The sequence below is a fragment of the Camelina sativa genome, chromosome 7 (assembly GCF_030686135.1).
Source record: "Camelina sativa cultivar CO46 ecotype springtype chromosome 7, ASM3068613v1".
Lineage (NCBI taxonomy): Eukaryota > Viridiplantae > Streptophyta > Magnoliopsida > Brassicales > Brassicaceae > Camelina > Camelina sativa.
Window position 1 is genome coordinate 2,166,219 of NC_141886.1, and position 21,970 is coordinate 2,188,188.

The window sequence follows — 21,970 nt, forward strand, 5'->3', positions numbered from 1 at the left end:
GGTTTTATAAAGCATAGATCATTTGTCTTTTTGCAACTTTGATCCACAACTTTTCTTATGCTTTTGACACACTGTTATTACACACTACCAAGCAATCCCGACGTAACTGCTGTTGATCAACTAAAGATTAGAGAAAGCTTATTATATCATTAGTTGCTTTACGATATGATTTAGCTAGGCCATGTGCACAAAAATAACAAATACTTATGTTTGTTTATAAATAAACGAGGAACATCACGAGAACGTTCGTTCACATTATGGTGACTTGTGTACAGTTTGACTTATTAATAATATGTTCGTATTACTTCTTACTTAACTCTTATGATAACTAATCACAGTAGATCATAACTATCGCATAAAGCAAAAAAAACAAAAAACATGTGTGAACTCAAAGTCATGCAAATAGTTCTTGGTCTGTTGCTTACTCTGTTTTCATCTGCTTACGGCAAATTTATCCTGGAAGGATCTGCAGTTTACGACCCAAACAGTTACATGATTTTAACGAACACCACGAAGTATTCCTACGGTCGAGCTATCAACAACGAATCCATTTCTTTCAAGAACCAGTCTTTCAACGTCAACTTCTTATTTGGGATCGTGTCTGAGCATAAGCAGCAAGCCTCACACGGTATGGCTTTCCTTTTCTCTCATTCAAAAAGCCTTCCCGGAGCTTCCTCCGATCAATACCTTGGACTCTTTAACGAAAGAAACAATGGTAATACCTCGAATAACGTGATAGCTATCGAGTTAGATATACATAAAGACGATGAGTTTGGAGATATTGATGATAACCATGTTGGGATTAACATTAATGGCTTGAGATCTGTTGTCTCTGCTTCTGCTGGTTACTATGATGATAAAGATGGCAAGTTTAGAAACCTTTCTTTGATCAATGGAAAGGTAATGAGGCTTTCGATGGTTTATAGTCACACCGATATGCAGCTCAATGTTTCTTTGTGCCCTGCTGAATTTATTGTTCCTCCCAAGAGGCCACTTTTGTCTTTAAACCGAGATCTCTCGCACTACTTTTCCAACGACACGTATCTTGGCTTCACGGCATCAACGGGATCCGATAGAGCACTCCATTATATGTTGATTGTGCAGCCCTTTAATGGAGCAGAATATCCACCGATGGAGTTTGGCGTAGTCCCCACCCTTCCTCCATATCCCAAAAAATCGTCTGACAGGACAAGGACTATTTTAGCGCTCTGCTTAACATTGGCCGTGTTCGCTGTGTTTATCACCTCCGGGATTGGTTCTGTCTTCTATCTGAGGCATAAGAAGGTTATAGAGGTTCTTGAGGAATGGGAGATTCAATATGGACCTCATAGGTTTGCTTATAAAGAGCTTTCCAATGCCACAAAGGGTTTCAAGGAGAAACAACTTCTTGGGAAAGGAGGTTTTGGTCAAGTCTATAGAGGAACGCTTCCAGGTTCTGATGCTGAGATCGCTGTGAAACGGACTTCTCATGATTCAAGACAAGGGATGAGCGAGTTTCTAGCCGAGATTTCGACCATTGGTCGTCTCAGACATCCAAATCTGGTCAAGCTTTTGGGATATTGTAGGCATAAGGAGAATCTCTACTTGGTTTATGACTTTATGCCCAATGGAAGCCTTGACAAGTATATAAACCGTAATGAGAATCAAGAACGGCTCACTTGGGAACAACGTTTCAAGATCATCAAAGATGTTGCGTCTGCTCTACTCCACCTGCATCAAGAATGGGTACAAGTCATCATTCATCGAGATATCAAACCGGCTAATGTTCTAATCGACCAGGACATGAATGCGAGGCTCGGGGATTTCGGATTGGCGAAGCTGTATGATCAGGGATTTGATCCTCAGACATCTAGAGTAGCGGGAACCTTCGGTTATATTGCACCAGAGTTTCTAAGAACAGGAAGAGCAACCACAAGCACAGATGTTTACGCTTTCGGGATGGTTATGCTTGAAGTAGTATGTGGTAGAAGGCTGATTGAGAGACGTGAAGCAGAAAATGAAGAAGTTCTTGTGGATTGGATTTTAGAGCTTTGGGAAGATGGGAGGATTTTTGATGCGACAGAGGAAGGCATCCGTCAAGAACAAAACAGGGGAGAAATAGAGCTTGTTCTGAAGCTAGGCGTGTTGTGTTCCCATCAATCTGAAACAATAAGACCGGATATGAGTGCAATTATGCGGATCTTGAATGGCGTTGTGCAGCTTCCAGAAAATCTTTTGGATGTGGTAAGGGATGAGATACTGAAAGGACGCTCTGAGAAATCACTGGAAGTACTACTTGATGCGAATTCATTTGCTACATTGACGTTTACAAATTCTTTCGTCTCCCATGGAAGATGAAAGCATTAAGAATGTGACATTCGTTGAACATCTATCATCAATCTATCTTAAGCATTAGGGAAGTACTTCCAGTGTTTTGGCCATATAATGTAACATAACAATAGTCAAGTAAAAATGTAAAATATATGATTGAGTAATTTGCTTTTTGTTTTTAATAACGTATGTATATAAAAGTAATTTCCATGTTTTATTTTTCTTGGAACAACCCAAACACCTCCATTTATCACCATCTCTTAAGAAATCAATATTAGATCACAGATTTTTCCTTCACCACCAGATAGAAAAAACAATGAGAAAGGAGTTAATAGAGAGCGTTCTAATGGCGTAGATTTATTGATTCTCGTTGATGATCTTGAATCATACTGTCATCTCTACCAATCCCACTATAGAATTAGTTACTATTAATCTAATAAAGGGTTAGAAAAAAGACTATTATATAATTGTTTACGATTTGATCTAGGCCATGTGCATTGTGCGTAATATACTAATACATAATGTTTTGTTTATTAATAACGAGAAACTTCGTTCACATTATTGTGTTCATACATACCTTCATAGCTTGATTGATGCTTCTTACTTCTTTCTTCAACTCTTATCGGAAATATCACAGTAAAGATCATTCATAACTTCCCATAGGCCAAAAAAAAAAAACATGTCTCCTCGACTCAAAATCTTGCAAATAGTTATTATCCTATTGCTAACTCTGTTTTCATCCACGTACAAGTCCCACGGCAAATATGTCCTGGAAGGATCTGCAGTTTACAACTCAAACAGTTACATAATTTTAACAAACACCACTAAGCATTCCCACGGTCAAGTTTTCAACAACGTACCCCTTCCCTTCAAGAACCAGTCTTTCAACATCAACTTCTTCTTCGCAATCGTTTCCGAGCATAAGAAGCAAGCCACACATGGTATGGCTTTCGTTTTCTCTCCTACGATAGGCCTTCCCGGAGCTTCTTCCGATCAGTACCTCGGATTATTCAACGAAACAAACAACGGTAACACATCAAATCACGTGATAGCTTTCGAGTTAGATGTACATAAAGACGATGAGTTTGGAGATATTGATGATAACCATGTTGGGATTAACATTAATGGTTTGACATCTGTTGCCTCTGCTTCTGCTGGTTACTATGATGATAAAGATGGAAAGTTTAGAAACCTTTCTTTGATCAGTGGAAAGGTAATGAGGCTTTCGATCGTTTATAGTCAACCCGATACGCAGCTCAATGTCACCTTATCCCCTGCTGAGTTCATTTATCCTCCCAAGAAGCCACTTTTGTCTTTGAACATAGATCTCTCGCAGTATTTTTTGGAGGGTGCGTATACTGGCTTCACGGCATCCACGGGATCCATTAGAACACTCCATTACATGTTGATTTTGCACACTGATGAGGGAGCACACTCTCCACCGTTTGAGTATGGCCGAGTCCCCATCATTCCTCCATATCCAAAGGAAGCGTCTCATAGAACAAGGACGATTTTAGCGGTTTTCTTAACGTTGGCCGTGCTCGCTGCGTTTTTCGCCTCGGGGATTGGTTCTGTCTTCTATCTGAGGCATAGGAAGGTTATAGAGGTTCTTGAGGAATGGGAGATTCAATGTGGACCTCATAGGTTTTCTTACAAGGAGCTATTCAATGCCACAAAGGGTTTTAAGGAACTTCTTGGGAGAGGAGGATTTGGTCAAGTCTATAAAGGAACACTTCCAGGTTCCGATGCAGAGATTGCTGTGAAACGAACTTCTCATGATTCAAGACAAGGGATGAGCGAGTTTCTAGCCGAGATTTCGACCATTGGTCGTCTCAGACATCCAAACCTAGTCAGGCTTTTGGGGTATTGTAAGCATAAAGAGAACCTCTACTTAGTTTATGACTTTATGCCTAACGGAAGCCTTGACAAGTATATCCGTAGCAACCCGAATGAGTATCAAGAACGGCTTACTTGGGAACAACGTTTCAAGATCATCAAAGATGTTGCGTCTGCTCTACTCCACCTGCATCAGGAATGGGTACAAGTCATCATTCATCGAGATATCAAACCGGCTAATGTCCTAATCGACCAAGGCATGAATGCTAGGCTTGGAGACTTTGGACTGGCAAAGCTGTATGATCAGGGATTTGATCCTCAGACATCTAGAATAGCGGGAACATTGGGGTATATCGCACCAGAGTTTATAAGAACGGGAAGAGCTACTACAAGCACAGATGTTTACGCCTTTGGGTTAGTTATGCTTGAAGTCGTTTGTGGTAGAAGACTGATTGAGCAATGTGCAACGGAAAATGAAGAAGTTCTTGTGGATTGGATCTTAGAGCTTTGGGAAGATGGGAAACTTTTCGATGCAACAGAGGAAAGTATCCGTCAAGAACAAAACAGGATAGAAATTGAGCTTGTTTTGAAACTCGGCGTGTTGTGTTCTCATCAAGCTGAAACGATTAGACCGGATATGAGTGTGGTTATGCGGATCTTGAATGGCGTCTTGCAGCTTCCGGAAGATCTTCTTGATGTGGTAATGGAAGAGAAATTGAAGAAACGGCCTGAGACATCAGTGAAAGTATTACTTGATGTGAATTCATGTGCTACATTGACGTTTACAAATTCTTTCATCTCTCATGGAAGATGAAACCTGAAGGAAGAATCTTACACACACACAAAACAGAAGTTTGAGCAAAAGAAAGAATCTTAGAGATATGACATTGATTCTCATTTATGTCATAATATTTGATTGATCTGTTTTTGGAACATTCTGTAACTAGCTTTACCTAGAATCTCCTCCTCTCATCTTGTATAAATAAGGCCCTGTACAATACTCATGAAAATATGAAAACACATTCTCTACATCTTTACACACACAAAACAGAGTTTTGAGATGCAATAGGTTGCTCTGTTCGTCTGTTTTGATAAATCAAGAAAGGCTTCTTCAACCGCTCCGAATTCTCGAACATAAATCAGTAAACTTTCGCACAACAGATTCATCTCCAAGTAATATTTTAAGTTCTTCTATGTTCATTTTTTAGGGATTTACTTAAGAGTTCTATCATGTTTTTTCTTTGTTGCTTTTTTTACAAGTTATGTTGTTCTGCTTTATATAATAAGAAATCCAATTTGCAGAGCAATGACATCGAAATTAACAAATTGCGATATCTTGGGCGCTTGAACAAATCACATACTTTTATTCCACACGAGCTGAATCGGCACAAGATAACCCTAGACAATTGCATTCCCTTGTCTCTTCGTGGGACAGAATTAGAGGCTATGACATTAACTCGTTATCTTTTTCTTCTTAAGTTAATGTGTTTCAACCAGAAAGATTCCCTTTTCTGTTTATAATAATATACATATCTTCCTCACCAAACCCCTCCGACCAAAGACTACTAAGCAATAAAGGTGTTTTTTGAGTCATATATCTAAACATATAGCACAATGTGCAAACCATACATTAATTTTTATTTTATTTAGTCTTCATTCAATAATTGGTTTGTAGATTCAACACTTAGAATGACTTGGTAAGATTCCGTATTGAGAGCTCTCATCTCTTTTCCTCGCCAAGCCTTCAAAACTATGACTGTTTTTGGTAAGATTCCGTATTTAGACTCGGTTCTTGTTTGCTTATGGATGCAGAGACGTTCGCTTTTGACAATAGCATTGGTCATAATGGCATTAAGGACAAAAAAGAGAAAAAGAAACAGCGACATATGTTTATCGGGGTTATCTAAGGAGGCGAGCCTATAATACTGCAACCTGTAAATTAGTATTTTTACGTGGATTAGAGCGCGAAATTTCCACCAGCGTGTTGGTCGGGCAAAAAGTCTGGTTAACTCATTTAATTTCTTTGGGACGTCTAGAACAACTTTTTGTCTACTGCTTGCAGTACAGATCTATAAAGACCGATCGAGATAATTTCCAACACCTTTCATATGGCTATATCACGTATATTATATAGAGGCCATCAAAAGCTGACGATATATGTACATATTATATTATGTTTGATCAAATGAAACTTAATAAACCCAATAATGAAGCAAGCGCATGCCTAAATCCCACTGACTCTGTCGTAGTCCATAAACAAAGAACTTTGAACTTTTCAAACCAAGTAATTTGTTTACACAAAACCAAGTAGAGACATAATTTTGTGTAAATTAAATGGGTTTTCTTAATCAGGCATGCAAATGCAAGGCATTAAACAATAAATTTATAGGTTCGTCAATATTCTATTTACACTCCTTTTTTCCTCTAGACCACTACAATATTCTGTCGTAGTCCATACATTTATATCAACTCAACTACTCTAATGATTTCGTTCGGATCTGATCCACATATATTAATGCCTGATAGGTACGAGACATGTTTGAATCCAAAAATAACTAACACAAAAGAAACGTTTCAATTCGTTTTTTTTTACACATAGGCCAAAATTAATACATATGACAGGTAGTTCACTTTTAGATTTATTTGATATCCCATGGATGATGATCTAAATTAGAAGTTAAGTAGAAGCTTATTATCTTGAAACCTTATATTATCACAAAAATTTCATTTAAAATCAAAACTCTATACTTAACTTCTAATATTAGATCATCATATCAATACTTTTTTAAATAGCCAGCTGGAATATAAATGTTTTATATACAGATTCACTTTCATCCGTTGTTTTTTTTTTGTAACAAAAAATTCGAAAAAGATATACATTTTTTTTTTTTGAAAAAAAGATATAACATATTGTTATACTTATATGAACCTTCTTATAACGAAGTCTCTTAAAACCTTTTTCGTTAGCCTTGTATATTTTGTTTGCCAAAAATCAAACACGAAAGAAAATAAAGACAATAATCTCAGAAACCTATATAAAAGAAAAAAAAATCAATATTGTTTTTGTCGTCTAAAATGTTAAACGTACGTGGAGAAAGACACCCAAGAGAGTCGAAGATCAGCAAACAAAGGTATAGCCGTATAGATGGGAACAACCGAACAAGGAGACATATACGTATGTAACTTTCAATAGCGCTATTAAGTTGTAACTAGCTTTCTATCAGCAAACTGAATCACTACGGTACATAAAGTTGTAACTTTGGTGAACTTGGTTTGATCACTACAGTTGATCCTTAATTCTGAAAATAATTGTAGGTTCTCGATTCGACTTAACACTTCTCTCATTCATCGTCGAAGAGTTGTTCTCTCCACTCTCCTGCCTCTTATTTAATTATATTCCTACGGTCTAAACTCTTTTATTTGTTAAAATCTCTTAAAATCACCTAATATTATTCTATTAATTTTCACCACATCACAAACCATTTTTCCTTTAAAAAAAAAACAAAATCTAAAATTTCCAAATTCGACAAAATCATTAAAAATCTTCAATCCAATAATATACATAGGTCCCGGTTTTGGAAGTTGCTGTAAATTATTGTTTGTTGGTTTCTGTTTCATTTGGTCCCATTGAAGTTTATATAAAATGGTATATTTTTGTAAAACGAAAAAAAACAAGAATAAAACCTGACATTGTTTACAGCATTATTTATTCACGTGTTCTTCTTGAATATTTTATAATATATATACTAGATAACTATGGTTTTGAAAAGAAATGATAAATTAACTATGACCATGCCTCTTTGTCGGTCATGGTTATGTGTCTTGAAATTACATAATTCTCCTTCTTCTATTTTTCTCTTTCTCTATTCCCTTTTCCCTTTTTCTTTTCCTTTATCTTTTTTTCTCACATTTTTATAAAATCACATCCATTTTGTCCATTTTCTCTGATCCATATCCACCCCTCTCACGCCAGCCGCCAACCACCACCATAATATCCATAATTTCTTCAATTCTTTCTAATTTTTCTGTCATTACCATCCTCAGATTTAATTTCCTTTTTTTTTTTTTTTCCCTTATATCCCTTTCATCAAATTTTTTACCACCAATTTTCTCTTTTTTTTTTCTCTTTGGAAATCTACCATTCTCTCACTTTAGTCTATTCTCTATCTTCTCCTCTTGTCGGATTTTTCCGCAACTCACTGACTAACATGTAAAATTAGATCTGATATTCAAAACACATATAAAAATTGCATGCTGTGAAACAGAATGACATGATTTTTTTGTCCATATATCATGCTATTTCACATAATCACATGAGGTTTAACAATTCTACACAACCAACCTACATATTTTGTCCATTTATCATGTTATTTCACAGAATCACATGAGTTTTAACAATTCTACACACCAACACATATATTTTGTCCATTTATTACGTTATATCATAAAAACACATGAATTTTAATAATTTTACACAACCATCACATGTATTAGATCAATATATCATGTTATTTTTGTAGAATCATATGATTTTATAACACCAAATCCCGTAAATGATAAGTGTTCCATTTTGTAAATACAAAATAATATAAGGATATTTTAGTATTTTTCCCACTCCATAAAATGTTATTTACCGATGAAATCTGAGACAAAGCTATTCTCTCTATTCTTTTTAAATCCATAGTCGTCTACCAAAGTTGCTTAATATTTTATTCTTATTATTTTTTGGCACCGCCACACACGAACAATTACCATGTATGTTGTGTATTTATTTATATACCAATTAACATGCATGTGTTTCAGATCCATGGTCTATTTACATAACCCTATCATGTAAAATTATATATAATCCCTTCATCAAGTCTTCGTTAGCCTCAAATATATCATATCACCTTGTTGCTTTCCCAAAAATATTAAAAATGGATCATCTGATCTCTCCTCTTTCTCCAACAAATAAGTATATATATAAAATCCCGTTCTTAAAGAGGTTTTTTTTGTTTATGTCTCTCTCTCTCTCTCTCTCTCTCTCTCTATGTAACTTCTATAACCATTTTTTTATCATTGCTTGAAGGTGGTGGTCGGAAGGAACAACAGCTGTCGTGACTGGAGCAAACAAAGGTATAGGTTTTGCGGTGGTGAAGAGGTTACTCGAGCTTGGACTAACCGTCGTTTTAACATCCCGAAACACCGTAAACGGAAGCCAAGCCACCGATTCCCTCCGGCGCATTGGCTTTCAAAACGTTCATTTTTGCTCCCTCGACATCTCCGATCCTTCTTCCATCGCCGCCTTCGTCTCCTGGTTCCGTCGCAACTTGGGAGTACTCGACATTCTGGTAATTATTTAGAAATAAACATTATCTTAAATGCATACGCACTACTATACAATTAGTCCACAACTACTATATAAAATATGACCGAACTCCAATGAATCTTAGAAATTTGATTAACTTCTTAATTGTTGTGTGTTAAAAAAAGAATATGTTAGACTGACAAAATTAAAACTTACAACTTTATCTTCCACAGGATCAATATATATTTTTCAAATATTTAATTTACTATTATTCGAATTTTTTTTAACTGATGGAAATATTTCACGGCGTCGGCTTGGTCAGGTGAACAATGCGGGGGTTTCATTTAACGCGGTAGGAGAGAATTCAATTAAACAGCCAGAGACCATTATCAAGACCAATTTCTACGGTGCAAAGCTTTTAACGGAGGCTCTTTTGCCCTTATTCCGCCGTTCGGAATCCGTTAGCCGCATCCTTAACATCAGTTCAAGGCTTGGCACATTAAACGTACTATATATATATATATATATCATCCTCCATACAATTTTTGACGAGACGCTTTTGCCCTCTACAACTTTATTTGTGTACTCAGTACTGTATATTAGTCGAGTCTATTTGAATCATTTCGATATGTTTTTTTGGCATATACAGAAACTGAGAAGCCCTATTATAAGACGAACGCTAGAAAGTGAAGATCTTACCGACGAACAAATCGATGCGACGGTGACCCAATTTCTAGAGGATGTGATGAGCGGGACGTGGGAAAAGCAAGGATGGCCGGAGAATTGGCCGGGTTACGCCATATCAAAGATGGCCTTAAACGCTTACTCTAGGGTTTTGGCTCGACGTTACGACGGCAAGAGACTAAGTGTGAATTGTTTTTGCCCTGGTTTCACTCGTACGTCTATGACCGGTGGTCAGGGGACTCACACGGCAGATGAGGCTGCTGCCATTGTCGCCAAGTTGGTGTTGCTTCCTCGTGAGAAGCTGTCTTCCGGCAAGTTCTATATTTGCTTAGAAGAGCCTAAGAAAATTATTTCCAAGCTGTGACACTTTGTTCACCTGGACGCGCGTAATAATTAGATTATTAGTATTGGTTAATGTCAATTTGAATATATGTATAATTGTAACAATAAATAAATGTGAAGAGACTGGCTATACGCCTATACCTATATATATATCAATTAGTTGAACATCCCAATCTATACCGAACGAATCATGTTTGGAACCTTTTCACTGTACCAAAAATAATTGGTCAGGCTCGATTGAATTTTTCGTCCAATTCTAAAATGCGTAAATGAGTAATGGAGACATTTTTTTGAAGTAAAAACTACAGTCGTAATGTAGTATAGTTTTATATATTTTCGGAGATTGGTTTTTAATTTTTATAACTAGTTTGTCAAAATAATAATTTCAGTGCAATTACTTTGTGGATCTAGACCCATTTTGAATCGAAAGTAGGCCCTTTGGCCCATTAACTTCAATTTCGTTGGTTTGATTGATAAAATAATGAAATTAGGGTTTCTACAATTTCATCCGCAGCCGCTTTCTATTTCTTCTAATAAATCAGTAAAGTCGATGACTTTCAGAATCATCTCTTAGTTCGATTTATATAGCCATAGTTCATCTCTTCCTCATCTTCTAGGGTTCTTTTTAGCTGTCTCTCTGGCTGCGTTTCTAGGGTATTAGTTGTTTTGTTTCCGAGTTTTGTTTTATTTTTCAAAATAGTCGAGTTTTTTAGCTTAAGAAAAGCCAATTAGCAGAGCAATGACGTCAAAATTAAAAATGGCGTAAGTTGCCTTGAAGGTTGGCAATAACAAATAGCGATTCTCCGTGCCTATCAAGTTTTCTCAATGTTGATCGTGGCCTCGAACAAGTCGCTACATCCACTCTCAAATCCTAATCTATTTTTGTGTTTTTTTGTTTTTAATGCCTTTCAACTTCTTCTTTGGTTTTCAAGATATGCTTCTTTGGTTTTCAAGATATGCATCTTTGAGGTTTCTTAGAGGTTTTGGTAACGGCAATGTTATGAAGTATGATATTACTGATCGATCATTACTGTGTGATTCCTGGTTGGGCTGTGGAAGCAACTATGATGGGATAACTTTCTTTTTTGATCTTGTTGGTAACTGTTTTGTTGAAGGATTGCATAACCATTCAATTAAAATTGCCAATTTCGGAAGTTTACCTGATCTTGATATACTGCCTACAGAGATGAATTTGAATGATACAAGAAGATCAAATATTAAATTGTTCATAAATAATGCTACCGGAATAAAGAAGGATAATAAACCAAAGTTTGGAGGAGACAGTGTTGGTCTAGTTCTTGTACATATCTCTACATCAGGAATCAAAATGGGAAACTGAAAGTTCAACGTCCGTGGTTAGCAAATGAATCTGTTAACTCCAATGTACTCAATGAATTCACATCAAGTAGTATTTCCTCCATTGATGTCTCTGGCCATCCTTTGAATTTCTCAGCTCTTACGACATCAAGAAGATTATCTGGAAGCTGTGAAACGCCGTTCAAAATCCGCATAACCGCACTCATAGCTGGTCTGATTGATGCTGCTTGATGCGAACACAACACACCTAGCTTCAAAACCAGCTCAAGTTGTCCCCTGTTTCGTTCTTGACGTATACTTTCTTCTGCCGCATCGAAAATTTTCCCATTTTCCCAAAGCTCTAAGATCCATTCCACAAGATATTCTTCATTTTCCGCTGCACGTCGCTCAATCAGCCTTCTACCACAAACAACTTCAAGCATTACCAACCCAAAGGCATAGACATCAGTGCTTGTAGTAGCTCTTCCCGTTCTTAGAAACTCTGGTGCGATATACCCGAATGTTCCCGCTACTTTAGATGTCTCAGGATCAAATCCTTGATCATACAGCTTTGCAAGTCCAAAGTCCCCTAGCCTCGCATTCATTTCATGGTCTATTAAAACATTAGCTGGTTTGATATCTCGATGAATGATGACTTGCACCCATTCTTGATGCAAGTGTAGTAGAGCAGTTGCAACATCTTTGATGATCTTGAAACGTTGTTCCCAAGTAAGCCGTTCTTGATTCTCATTACGGTTTAGATACTTGTCAAGACTTCCATTAGGCATAAAGTCATAAACCAAGTAGAGATTCTCCTTATGCCTACAATATCCCAAAAGCCTGACCAGATTTGGATGTCTTAGTCGACCAATAGTTGAAATCTCGGCTAGAAACTCGCTCATCCCTTGTCTTGAATCATGGGAAGTCCGTTTCACAGCGATCTCTACATCAGAACCTGGAAGCGTTCCTCTATAGACTTGACCAAAACCTCCTTTCCCTAGAAGTTGTTTCTCCTTGAAACCCTTTGTGGCATTGTCAAGCTCCTTATAAGCAAACCTATGAGGTCCATACTGAATCTCCCATTCTTCAAGAACCTCTTTAACCTTCTTATGCCTCAAATAGAAGACGAAACCGGACCACGAGGCGGCAAACGCAGCAATCACGGAAACCGTTAAGCAGACCGCTAAAACCGTTTTTGTTCTATTAGACGATTTCTTTGGATATCGTGGAAGGATTGGTATTCTACTGAACTCCAATCTCGGATACTCGACTACTCCGTTAACAAACCAACTCATCATGTAATGTATTGCACCAACCGACCCTGTAGATGCAGTGAATCCAAGATACATTTTCTCACGCAAATACGGAGAGAGATCACGGTTTAAAGACAAAAGCGGCTTCTTAGGCGGAACAGAGATATCAGCAGGGAATAAAGTAACATTGAGCTGTTGATCAGGTTGACTATAAACGATCGAAAGCCTCATTACCTTTCTGCTGATCAGAGAAAGGTTTCTAAAGTTTCCATCTTTATCATCATAGTAACCAGCAGGAGCAGAAACAATGGATCTCAAACCATTAATGTTAATCCCAACATGGTTATCATCAATATCTCCAAACTCATCGTCTTTATGTACATCTAACTCAATAGCTATCACGTGATTTGATGTGTTACCGTTGTTTGTCTCGTTGAAGATTCCGAGGTACTGATCAGAAGAAGCTCCGGGAAGGCCTCTAGTGGGAGACATGACGAAAGCCATACCGTGTGAGCCTTGATGATTATGCTCAGGGACGATCGCGAAGAAGAAGTTGACTGAGAAAGATGTTAAAAGACCTGTTGATGAGTTCTTGATTGAATAAAGTTCGCTGTCGAAAGCTTGACCGTATGCATGTTTTGTTGTGTTGGTTAAAGTGAAGTAACCGTTGTAGCCGATTCCTACAGATCCTTGTGGGATGAAGTAGCCATGGGAATTGTAAAACAGAGTAAAGAACAGAGCAAGAATTGCTTGGCAGAGACGAAGCATTGATGTATTTTTTTTTTTTTTTTTGTGTGAAAGATTATGAGCTTTCTGCGATATTATCATACCTTTAATTCTTGAGTGTTGAGAAGAAACACTAAAAAAGTCAAAGGTTTGACTTTTAGGGCATGTGGTCAAAATTTACAACTAGGATATTTTGTTGATCACTATTCAGTATTCACTATCCTTTGTGGATTAATATGTAGTGTGAAAGCATCAAATCAATATAGGAAATCAAGTCAATTATCACAATTCACAACCAAAGTTCTGACCAGAAGATATATATTTTTTACGTAAAATGATGATACATCATACATGACGCCAATTTATCATACATAGATTGACCTTTCATTTTTCTAATATTGATATGCTCTACGCACATTCAAAATTCTTATCTACTTTATATTATTCAAAATTCTTATCAATTTTCTACATAAAGTTAACGCATCAAAATTGATTGGTTTTCTTAATTTAGTTGCAATTATTTGACTGACGACAACGAAAGAAGGGTTAAAGTTTGGGCCCAAAAGAAAGGTTAAAGTTTGTAGTTTGAAAATCGAAACCCTAGTTCTGGAAAATCAAGATATATAAAAGAAGATTACACTGTACAATCCAAATCCTCTGTTTTTGTTGTTTACTTTTTTATTATTATGTTTACATGTGTAAAAATCGTAATCAAGACCACAAACAACACTCAAAATCATCACCACTCATAAAAATTGATGTAAGATAAACAAATCAAAGAAGAATCAACTGAGAAAAAGAAAAAAAAAGGTCAAGGTGTTTTTTTCTTTTCAAAAAAAAAAAAAGACAAATCACGCAAATCTGTTAAAAGCCCTCCTCCCAACTGTGGCAGGCATCGAAACAGTAGAATCAATACTCAAATTTCCTACGGATTTGAGGGTTTTGTGCTTCTCAAGCACCACAGCACTAGAAGATGAAGAACCTGGACCCTTGTTGTTGTTGTTGTTACTGTTGCTGCTCATGAACAATGACCCTTTGTTCCATTTAAACGAACCAAGAGGAAACGAACTCCGTCTCTTCTCGTTTGTGCTTACCGGTGTACGGTCGATTCTCTCTTTTGGGTTGCTGTTTGCTCTCAGTTTTGCTTTAGCTGAGACTGTTGGAGCCATGTAGCTTGGAGCTGAGAATGGAGGGCAACTTGTGAGGCTATCATCATCTTTATAAGGAGAATCTAGTGTAGCTCTTCCTCCTCCACGTGAGTATCTTGAGACGCTGCTACTGTATGGTTGCGGAGTATCAATGGGTCTAGATGGAGTAACGAATGTGGATTTTGATGAGTTGGGTGTGGAGATGTCGAAACTGTTGTTGAGCCTGAAATGGTTTTGATTGCTAGTTTGAGGCTGAGGGCTTGGGCTAGGCCGTGTTGGTGTTAGCCTGAATGGTTGGCTTTGGTTCTTCTGCCGATCCACCCAGTTCCACCAAAGTGGGAACCCACTTGTTCGAATGTCCTGAGCAGACTTTGGACTATTTTTCCATAACTGCGTAGCAAACAAGCAAAGTGACAGAGTGTTATTGGCGAAAAAACCATAGATATTACATTGGTATGATGAGTAAGAGAAGAAGACGAGATGAGTGCATACCTGGTGAGAATAAGCATACGCCATGGACCGTTCTCTTTTGATCATTGCATCAATCTTCCTATGTAGCCTCGCATCTTTTTCTTCTTTTGTCAGCACACTATCGTCCCAATCCTCAGACTGTGATAAAGAACAATAATGCTTGAATGATTCAATATTTAAGAGATATTTTTTCTTGTCGAACTAAGTTTCATGAGAGTACTTACCATAAGGCTAGAGACGAATTTGGTGTCATCTTTATCATTCCTAACTCTGTTTTCCAGCATTTGGATGCGGCGTGACTGAACTTGTGTTTGGACTCGGACTAAAAGCTGCATATACTTCATAGCATTCATCGTTTGACGCTTCACGCTGTGTCCTCTCACCACTCCTTGAAGCCTAACAAGACCTTTCAAAGCTCTGAAACTCCTCCTTGCCTAACAAACAAATTTCCATCTCCTAAATTATGGATGCCTTGAGATTTATTGTGACAAAACAGATTCATCAAAAATGTTTTTACATTACCATGTAACCTCTGAAAGCTGCTTGAATCTTTGTTGCAGTAGCATTTCTGACCAGTAGAGTTGGTTCTGGTCTATGCACAAACTCACGTCGCTGCACAACCCTAGGCGAAACGGCTCTTGGAGAAGGAGGCTTTGGAGAAGGGGGCTTCGGAGAAGGTGCTTGAGAGGAAGCAAGTCTTGGCGAAACTGGTTTAGGAGAAGAGACATATCTCTGAGAAGGCAATTTAGGAGAAGCAGGCCTAAAAGAAGGAGATGGAACAGAGGCAGATGAGGCCTTTGCTCGATCCGTGAGGGGAGATGGTGGCCTAAAGACAAGGTTGTGCTCTCGTTCGGCATCAGACAAGATCTTTTCGATACTACTAGGCTGTCTAAAAATGGGAAGAAATGTATTGGTTTCTCCATTCCTTAGCTTCTTTCCAAAACCTTTCTTCTTCTTTTCTTTGTTTTCACTCTTTCTCTCTGGTTCTTGCTTTCAAAACACAAAACCAACATCATTAAACACCAAAAATGTATTATGTATATACACTTCAATCTCATCTCAAATCATCGCTTCAGTTTATCAAAACCAAATGTTTAAGTACATACATGTATATAAGAAAATAGCTTACGTTGTTGTTGCTTAGCTGTTTCTCTTTGGAATGTGGTGTGAAAACCCTTTTGATTGCAGAAAACCAACTTCCTTTCTTCCCCATTTCTCAAACATTACTTTCCTTTTTTAACTGATAATAACAACAAAGGAAACAGAAATATATAAAACATTGTTACGAAGCTTTTCTTGATTCAAACACATACTCATAAACATTATTTGCTTACTGAGTTTGATGATGGCCAAGATTTAGCATGATTGCTCTGTTTTTACCAAGGAGGAGGAACAGCTTGAATCACAAAAAAAACTCCTGCAACATATTCCAAATCGAAACAGCAGTTTCGGACAAAGGAGTTAAAACAAAGCAACAAAAAAAAAAAAAAAAACTGAAGAACAATCAATAATGACAAGAAGAAACTGCCAGAAAATAAAGATTTGAAGTTGTTGAGCTTTCATGAAAAAGGAAAGTTTTTTAGCTTTTGAGAAATCTTAAATCGAACTCTATCTTTCTAAGCCCAAATTAGGTAAACTGATTATATCACATAAAATTTGACTAGAAATTTACTTATGCAGCAGATAATTAGTATTATTATCGATTTTGTTTGAAATTTTTTTGATTAAGATAACTCTAAAAGATAACTTAGACAAGATAGAAAGATCAAAGAAACCAAAACTTAGACAAGATAGAAAGATCAAAGAAACCAACAAAAACATATTATACACAACTTCTTGATTAAACAGACCCAACCACAAAAAAAAAAAACTATATTTTTGGAAAAAGAATCATTGGGATAATCACAAACAGCATGAATCAACATACCTTGATTATGGGGTTACGGAGAAAAATTGTTACAGAGAAAGAAATAAAAAAAGAAGCAACCAAAGAAGAATGAGTCCTTATTGTATATTAATTTGCTTTCTTTCTTTCTTCTTCACTTCTTATTGCTTTTCTAACATATTATTCTCTTTCTTTCTGTATTTTGGGTTTTTTTGGGAGATAAGTTACTTTGAATATGTAGAAAAACTAAAAGTCTGCTACTTTGATTCTGGGTCTAGCTGGTATGGAAGAAATTTTAAAAAACCTTTTTCTTTTCTGTCTCTGACTACCTTTTTGGATTAATCAAATCAAATCAAATTAATTTTTAAATTGATGGTACAGAGAGAATTAGTTGGCCACTTTCTCACTCAATGTTGTTTTTAACCTTTACTTCATTGTAAAGACAAACATTTTAAGGAAACCAAACTCGATTTCAAAATTCGACCAAAGACTGTTGATATATAATCATTAATTAACCAGACTTAGATAATGATATAGATAGATCAAGGAAGCTACCTAGTAGTGTGTAACAGTCCAACAAAAATTAAAAATCATCATTGTAAATTGTTAAATGTTTTGAGTTACATTAGTTAACATGTTACAAAAATAATAATAGATTTTGACCAAAACGGTTAGGTTTGGTGGAGGACTCTGTCGTACTTATCATGATGTTTGCGTCAGTTGATGCTATTGAAGAAGGCTATAATATAAAGTTTTTTTTAGTGATTTACTTAAATGTTATTTAAATTAGGTAATATTATCATAATCTACGAACAAAGATTTTATTATTAAAATATTTCGGATATTTTCAAAATATCCAGCATGCCCTTATTTTATGTTACCAGAGAAAATGTAATTATAAAAATGTCATTGCCACGTCAGACGCCACGTCAAAAACGTTGACGTGTAACAATAATTTAGCCATAACACGTTATAAAGGTATGTTGCGGCTGAGTTATAAGTATATTCCGGCTGAGTTATGGAAAAAAACATTTGAGTAAGAGCGGACGACTAAGTTAGAGCATAAGTCAGCCAAGCGTTACGGCTGACTTATCAAAATCTGGCTGACTTATCGAAATCTGGCTGAGTTAGAGCATAACTCAGCCAAACGTTACGGCTGACTTATCAAAATCTGGATGAGTTACGCTCTAACTCAGCCGTCCTTACGGCTGAGTTTTCATCTGATGGTTGAGTTGTTAAAATTTTGGCTGAGTTATCACTATGACACGACTGAGTTATCACTACGATACGGCTGAGTTACCATTTTCCGACTGGCTGAATTATCGTACAACTCAGCCGTGATAGGCTGAGTTATCGTACAACTCAGCCGTGATAGGCTAACTTATCGTACAACTCAGCCGTGATAGGGTGACTTATCGTACAACTCAGCCGTGATAGGCTGACTTATCGTACAACTCAGCCATTCGACGAATGACTTATTAGCAAAAGATTAATTACTAGAATGTTATTCAGTTACGGCTGACTTATTAAACGAAACGGCTGAGTTACATATTTTCAGTTGATGAAGCGGCTGAATTTGACAGCAATTTTTTTTGCTTTTTAATTACTGTAATGTTTTTCATGTTGTGACTCAGTTATAATTTGTTTGATGGCTGAGTTTTATATAGACTGAGTTATTAATTGTTTGATGGCTGACTTGCCACGTCGGACGCAACATCCATGTCAGCATTCCATGTCATCTTTTTATTCCTCCGGAAATACGAAACGTCGTTCGATTCTTGTTTTTCAACTGGTAAATAAGTGAATTATTTATCTTCTTCTTCACCTTGTTCTTATACTTCTTTTTCACCTTGTTCTTCATTTTCTTTCATGGATCCAGTTCCGGTTCTAGTTGTTTCCGGTAATTGGGTAAAAACACAGAGATATGTATTTAACACCGACGATAGAGGGTGTATAGTTGTGCAGATAGATGGAGGCACAACACACGATCAGCTACGTCTCTGTGTAGAGTTTTCGGCGAAAGAGTCTACAGAAACTAGTGGAGCTAGAGGAAGTATGATTCGACCAAGCAGTGACTCGAAAGTAGAATCTACATACGAAGTGTACAGTGGGGGGTTTGAAGGCACTTGTTTTGATTATGGTAAGATCGTTGACAAAGAAAACCAAGAAGAAGAAGAAGCTGTCGAAGTAGCATCTGACGAAGAAGAAGACGATGAATTTTCAATCCGATTTAATGTTTTCGACGACTCCGATATATCAACCATTAAGGATTTATAAATCACTATAACTCAGCCGTCACATGAATCGACGAGACCTTTCGTTTTCCTGTAAATAATATAATTCAGCCGTAAAGTCATATATATCAGTCATTTACTTTCATATTGTTTCTTGTGATAACTCATCCATAAAACACTATAACTCAGCCGTAACATGAATCGACGAGACCTTTCGTTTTCCTGTAAATATTATAACTCAGCCGTCAATTTACTTTCAAATTGTTTCTTGTGATAACTCAGCCATAACTCACTATAACTCAGCCATCACATGACCTTTCGTTTTCCCGTAAATATTATAACTCAGCCATAAAGTCATATATATCATCCATTTACTTTCAGATTGTTTCTTGTGATAACTCAGCCATAACTCACTATAACTCAGCCGTCACATGACCTTTCGTTTTCCCGTAAATATTATAACTCAGCCGTAAAGTCATATATATCATCCATTTACTTTCAGATTGTTTCTTGTGATAACTCAACCATAACTCGCTATAACTCAGCCGTCACATGACCTTTCGTTTTCCCGTAATGATTATAACTCAGCCGTAAAACGATATTTTGGCGGGAAACCATCAATTAACCTAATAATAGACATATTTCCATCTAAATTTAAATTTTGAGTTATAATAATTTTAATATTCACTTGTTGGAGAGATACTTTTAGAAAAATAAAATTCTAAATTTGAATAATAATTATTTAATTATTTACAATAATATCTTGTGATAAAAAGCTCACTTTATGAATTTATTATGCGTGTGGATTTGAGCAAGCACAAAATTAGTGATTTTTCGCGCTTCCCTAACAATTCTTTTTGTGACATCGAGAGACGTTTTAATACTTATTAGGAATCTGACAGAACAAAAGACCCAGGAAAGAAAGAAGAATATGTTTTCATATTATTGAAAAGACCCTAAACCGACCAAACCGAACCAAACCGGAAATAATAGACATATTTCTATTCTAAATTTAAATTTTGAGTTATAATAATTTTAATATCCAATTGTTGGAGAAATACTTTTAGAAAAATAAAATTCTAAATTCAAATAATAATTATTTAATTATTTGCAATAATATCTTGTGATAAAAAACTCACTTTATGAATTTATTATGCGTGTGGATTTGAGCAGGCACAAAATTAGTGATTTTTCGCGCTTCTCTAACAATACTTTTTGTGACATCGAGAGACATTTTAATACTTATTAGGAATGTGACCGAACAAAAGACCGAGGAAAGAAAGAAAAATATGCTTTCATATTATTGAGAAGACCCTAAACGATAACTTAGCCATAACTTTACCATAACTCAGCCAACCCTCAAATTAGAATGACTAAATAACCAACTAAACCGAACCGAACCAGAAACTACTTTTCCATTATTTTCGGTTAATTACGGTTATATTCGGCTTGCTATCAGTTATATTAAGTTAATCGACCTAATTTGGATAATATTTGGATTATTTATGGTTATATATTCATCTAACCGACCCATAACCGGAAATAATCGAAAAGTAATTTCAAAAATTTTTAAATTTTCAAATGGTTATCATATTAGTATATCCAAATTACTACTTTAAACCAAACACAATATAACCAAAACCAAACTGTTATATTAAAACCCATAATATTGGAAATATGAACCCTAAACCTCAAACCCCTAAATGTCATGTTTTGAATGTTTTACACATTTTGATCAGATTGTGTAAAAATCAATCTTTGTCCATAATTATTACTTTTTATTGCTTATAATGATTGTAATCATTTTTTCATTCTATATTTAATTTTGAGTTATAATAATTCTAATTTACAAATATTTCATAAGTGAGCCGTTTATGTCGATAACTCAGCCATATCAGTCAATTGATTGAGAAATACTTTTATTAAAAAAATAATTAAAAATTCAAATTCAAATTTTGAATTCCTTTTAAATAAAAAATCGCTTAAATCTCATTTATTAAGCGTGTGGTTATTAACAATAAATATAACTATTGTTTGCGTCTCCCCAACAACACTTTTTGTATTCTTGAGAAGGTATATAATAAATTAATATATATGTTGCATAACTCAGCCATAACTATATCATAACTCAGCCAACCCTCAAATTAGAATGACTAAATAACCGACCAAACCGAACCGAACCGAAAAAAATAATTTTTCCAATTTGGTATTTTTGAATTGGTATGTTTGGTTAATTTCGGTTATATTCGGCTTACTTTCGGTTATATTAGGCTAATCTACTTAATTACAATATATTTTGAGTTATTTATGGTTATATATTAATCTAACCAACCCATAACCGGAAATAACCAAAAAAAATTTGATTTTTTTAAAAAATATTCAAATGGTAATAATATTAATATATCCATATTACCACCTTAAACCAAACACATTAAAACACATTAGAACCAAAACCAAAAAACAAATAATGTTACTCATTTGAACCCTACATCTCA

At 35.9% G+C, this 21,970-nt stretch overlaps 4 protein-coding genes, 1 non-coding gene and 1 pseudogene across 8 annotated transcripts; 4 read left to right on the plus strand and 2 right to left on the minus strand.

Annotated features, from left to right (window-relative positions):
• Positions 1-253: 253 nt before the first annotated feature.
• On the plus strand, positions 254-2,529 carry LOC104704203 (putative L-type lectin-domain containing receptor kinase V.8). Of its 2 annotated transcripts, XM_087458069.1 has the most exons (2): positions 473-628; positions 901-2,529. In XM_087458069.1, exon 2 carries the CDS (start codon positions 904-906, stop codon positions 2,335-2,337), a length of 1,434 nt encoding a protein of 477 aa, XP_087314195.1. In that variant the 5' UTR covers positions 473-628; positions 901-903; the 3' UTR covers positions 2,338-2,529. The 2 variants fall into 2 exon arrangements, with proteins under 2 accessions (XP_087314194.1, XP_087314195.1); XM_087458068.1 differs by having other exon boundaries at positions 254-2,529.
• Positions 2,530-2,901: 372 nt separating this feature from the next.
• LOC104699946 (putative L-type lectin-domain containing receptor kinase V.6 pseudogene) lies at positions 2,902-5,175 on the plus strand (annotated as a pseudogene). Its single transcript, XR_015561167.1, has one exon. The product of XR_015561167.1 is annotated as a putative L-type lectin-domain containing receptor kinase V.6 pseudogene (transcript).
• A 3,682-nt stretch (positions 5,176-8,857) lies between these two features.
• On the plus strand, positions 8,858-10,629 carry LOC104699947 (short-chain dehydrogenase/reductase 2-like). 2 transcript variants are annotated; one of them, XM_087458071.1, is made up of 4 exons: positions 8,858-9,133; positions 9,218-9,479; positions 9,759-9,941; positions 10,086-10,629. In XM_087458071.1, the coding sequence occupies exons 1-4, from the start codon at positions 9,066-9,068 to the stop codon at positions 10,482-10,484; spliced, it is 912 nt and encodes a 303-aa protein (XP_087314197.1). In that variant the 5' UTR covers positions 8,858-9,065; the 3' UTR covers positions 10,485-10,629. The 2 variants fall into 2 exon arrangements, with proteins under 2 accessions (XP_087314197.1, XP_010413651.1); XM_010415349.2 differs by having other exon boundaries at positions 8,939-9,103.
• Positions 10,630-11,196: 567 nt separating this feature from the next.
• LOC147940748 (small nucleolar RNA snoR86) lies at positions 11,197-11,321 on the plus strand. Its single transcript, XR_015562918.1, has one exon. It is a non-coding gene; the product is annotated as a small nucleolar RNA snoR86 (small nucleolar RNA).
• Positions 11,322-11,659: 338 nt separating this feature from the next.
• Positions 11,660-13,833, minus strand: LOC147940749 (L-type lectin-domain containing receptor kinase V.5). The gene has a single exon (XM_087458072.1). The coding sequence runs from the start codon at positions 13,777-13,779 to the stop codon at positions 11,806-11,808; it is 1,974 nt and encodes a 657-aa protein (XP_087314198.1). The 5' UTR covers positions 13,780-13,833; the 3' UTR covers positions 11,660-11,805.
• Positions 13,834-14,379: 546 nt separating this feature from the next.
• LOC104699948 (protein IQ-DOMAIN 13) lies at positions 14,380-17,713 on the minus strand. The gene is made up of 7 exons (XM_010415351.3): positions 17,284-17,713; positions 16,691-16,773; positions 16,486-16,596; positions 15,879-16,346; positions 15,581-15,790; positions 15,378-15,494; positions 14,380-15,275 (listed from the first exon to the last, which is right to left on the minus strand). Exons 3-7 carry the CDS (start codon positions 16,567-16,569, stop codon positions 14,589-14,591), a joined length of 1,566 nt encoding a protein of 521 aa, XP_010413653.1. The 5' UTR covers positions 16,570-16,596; positions 16,691-16,773; positions 17,284-17,713; the 3' UTR covers positions 14,380-14,588.
• Positions 17,714-21,970: the final 4,257 nt, after the last annotated feature.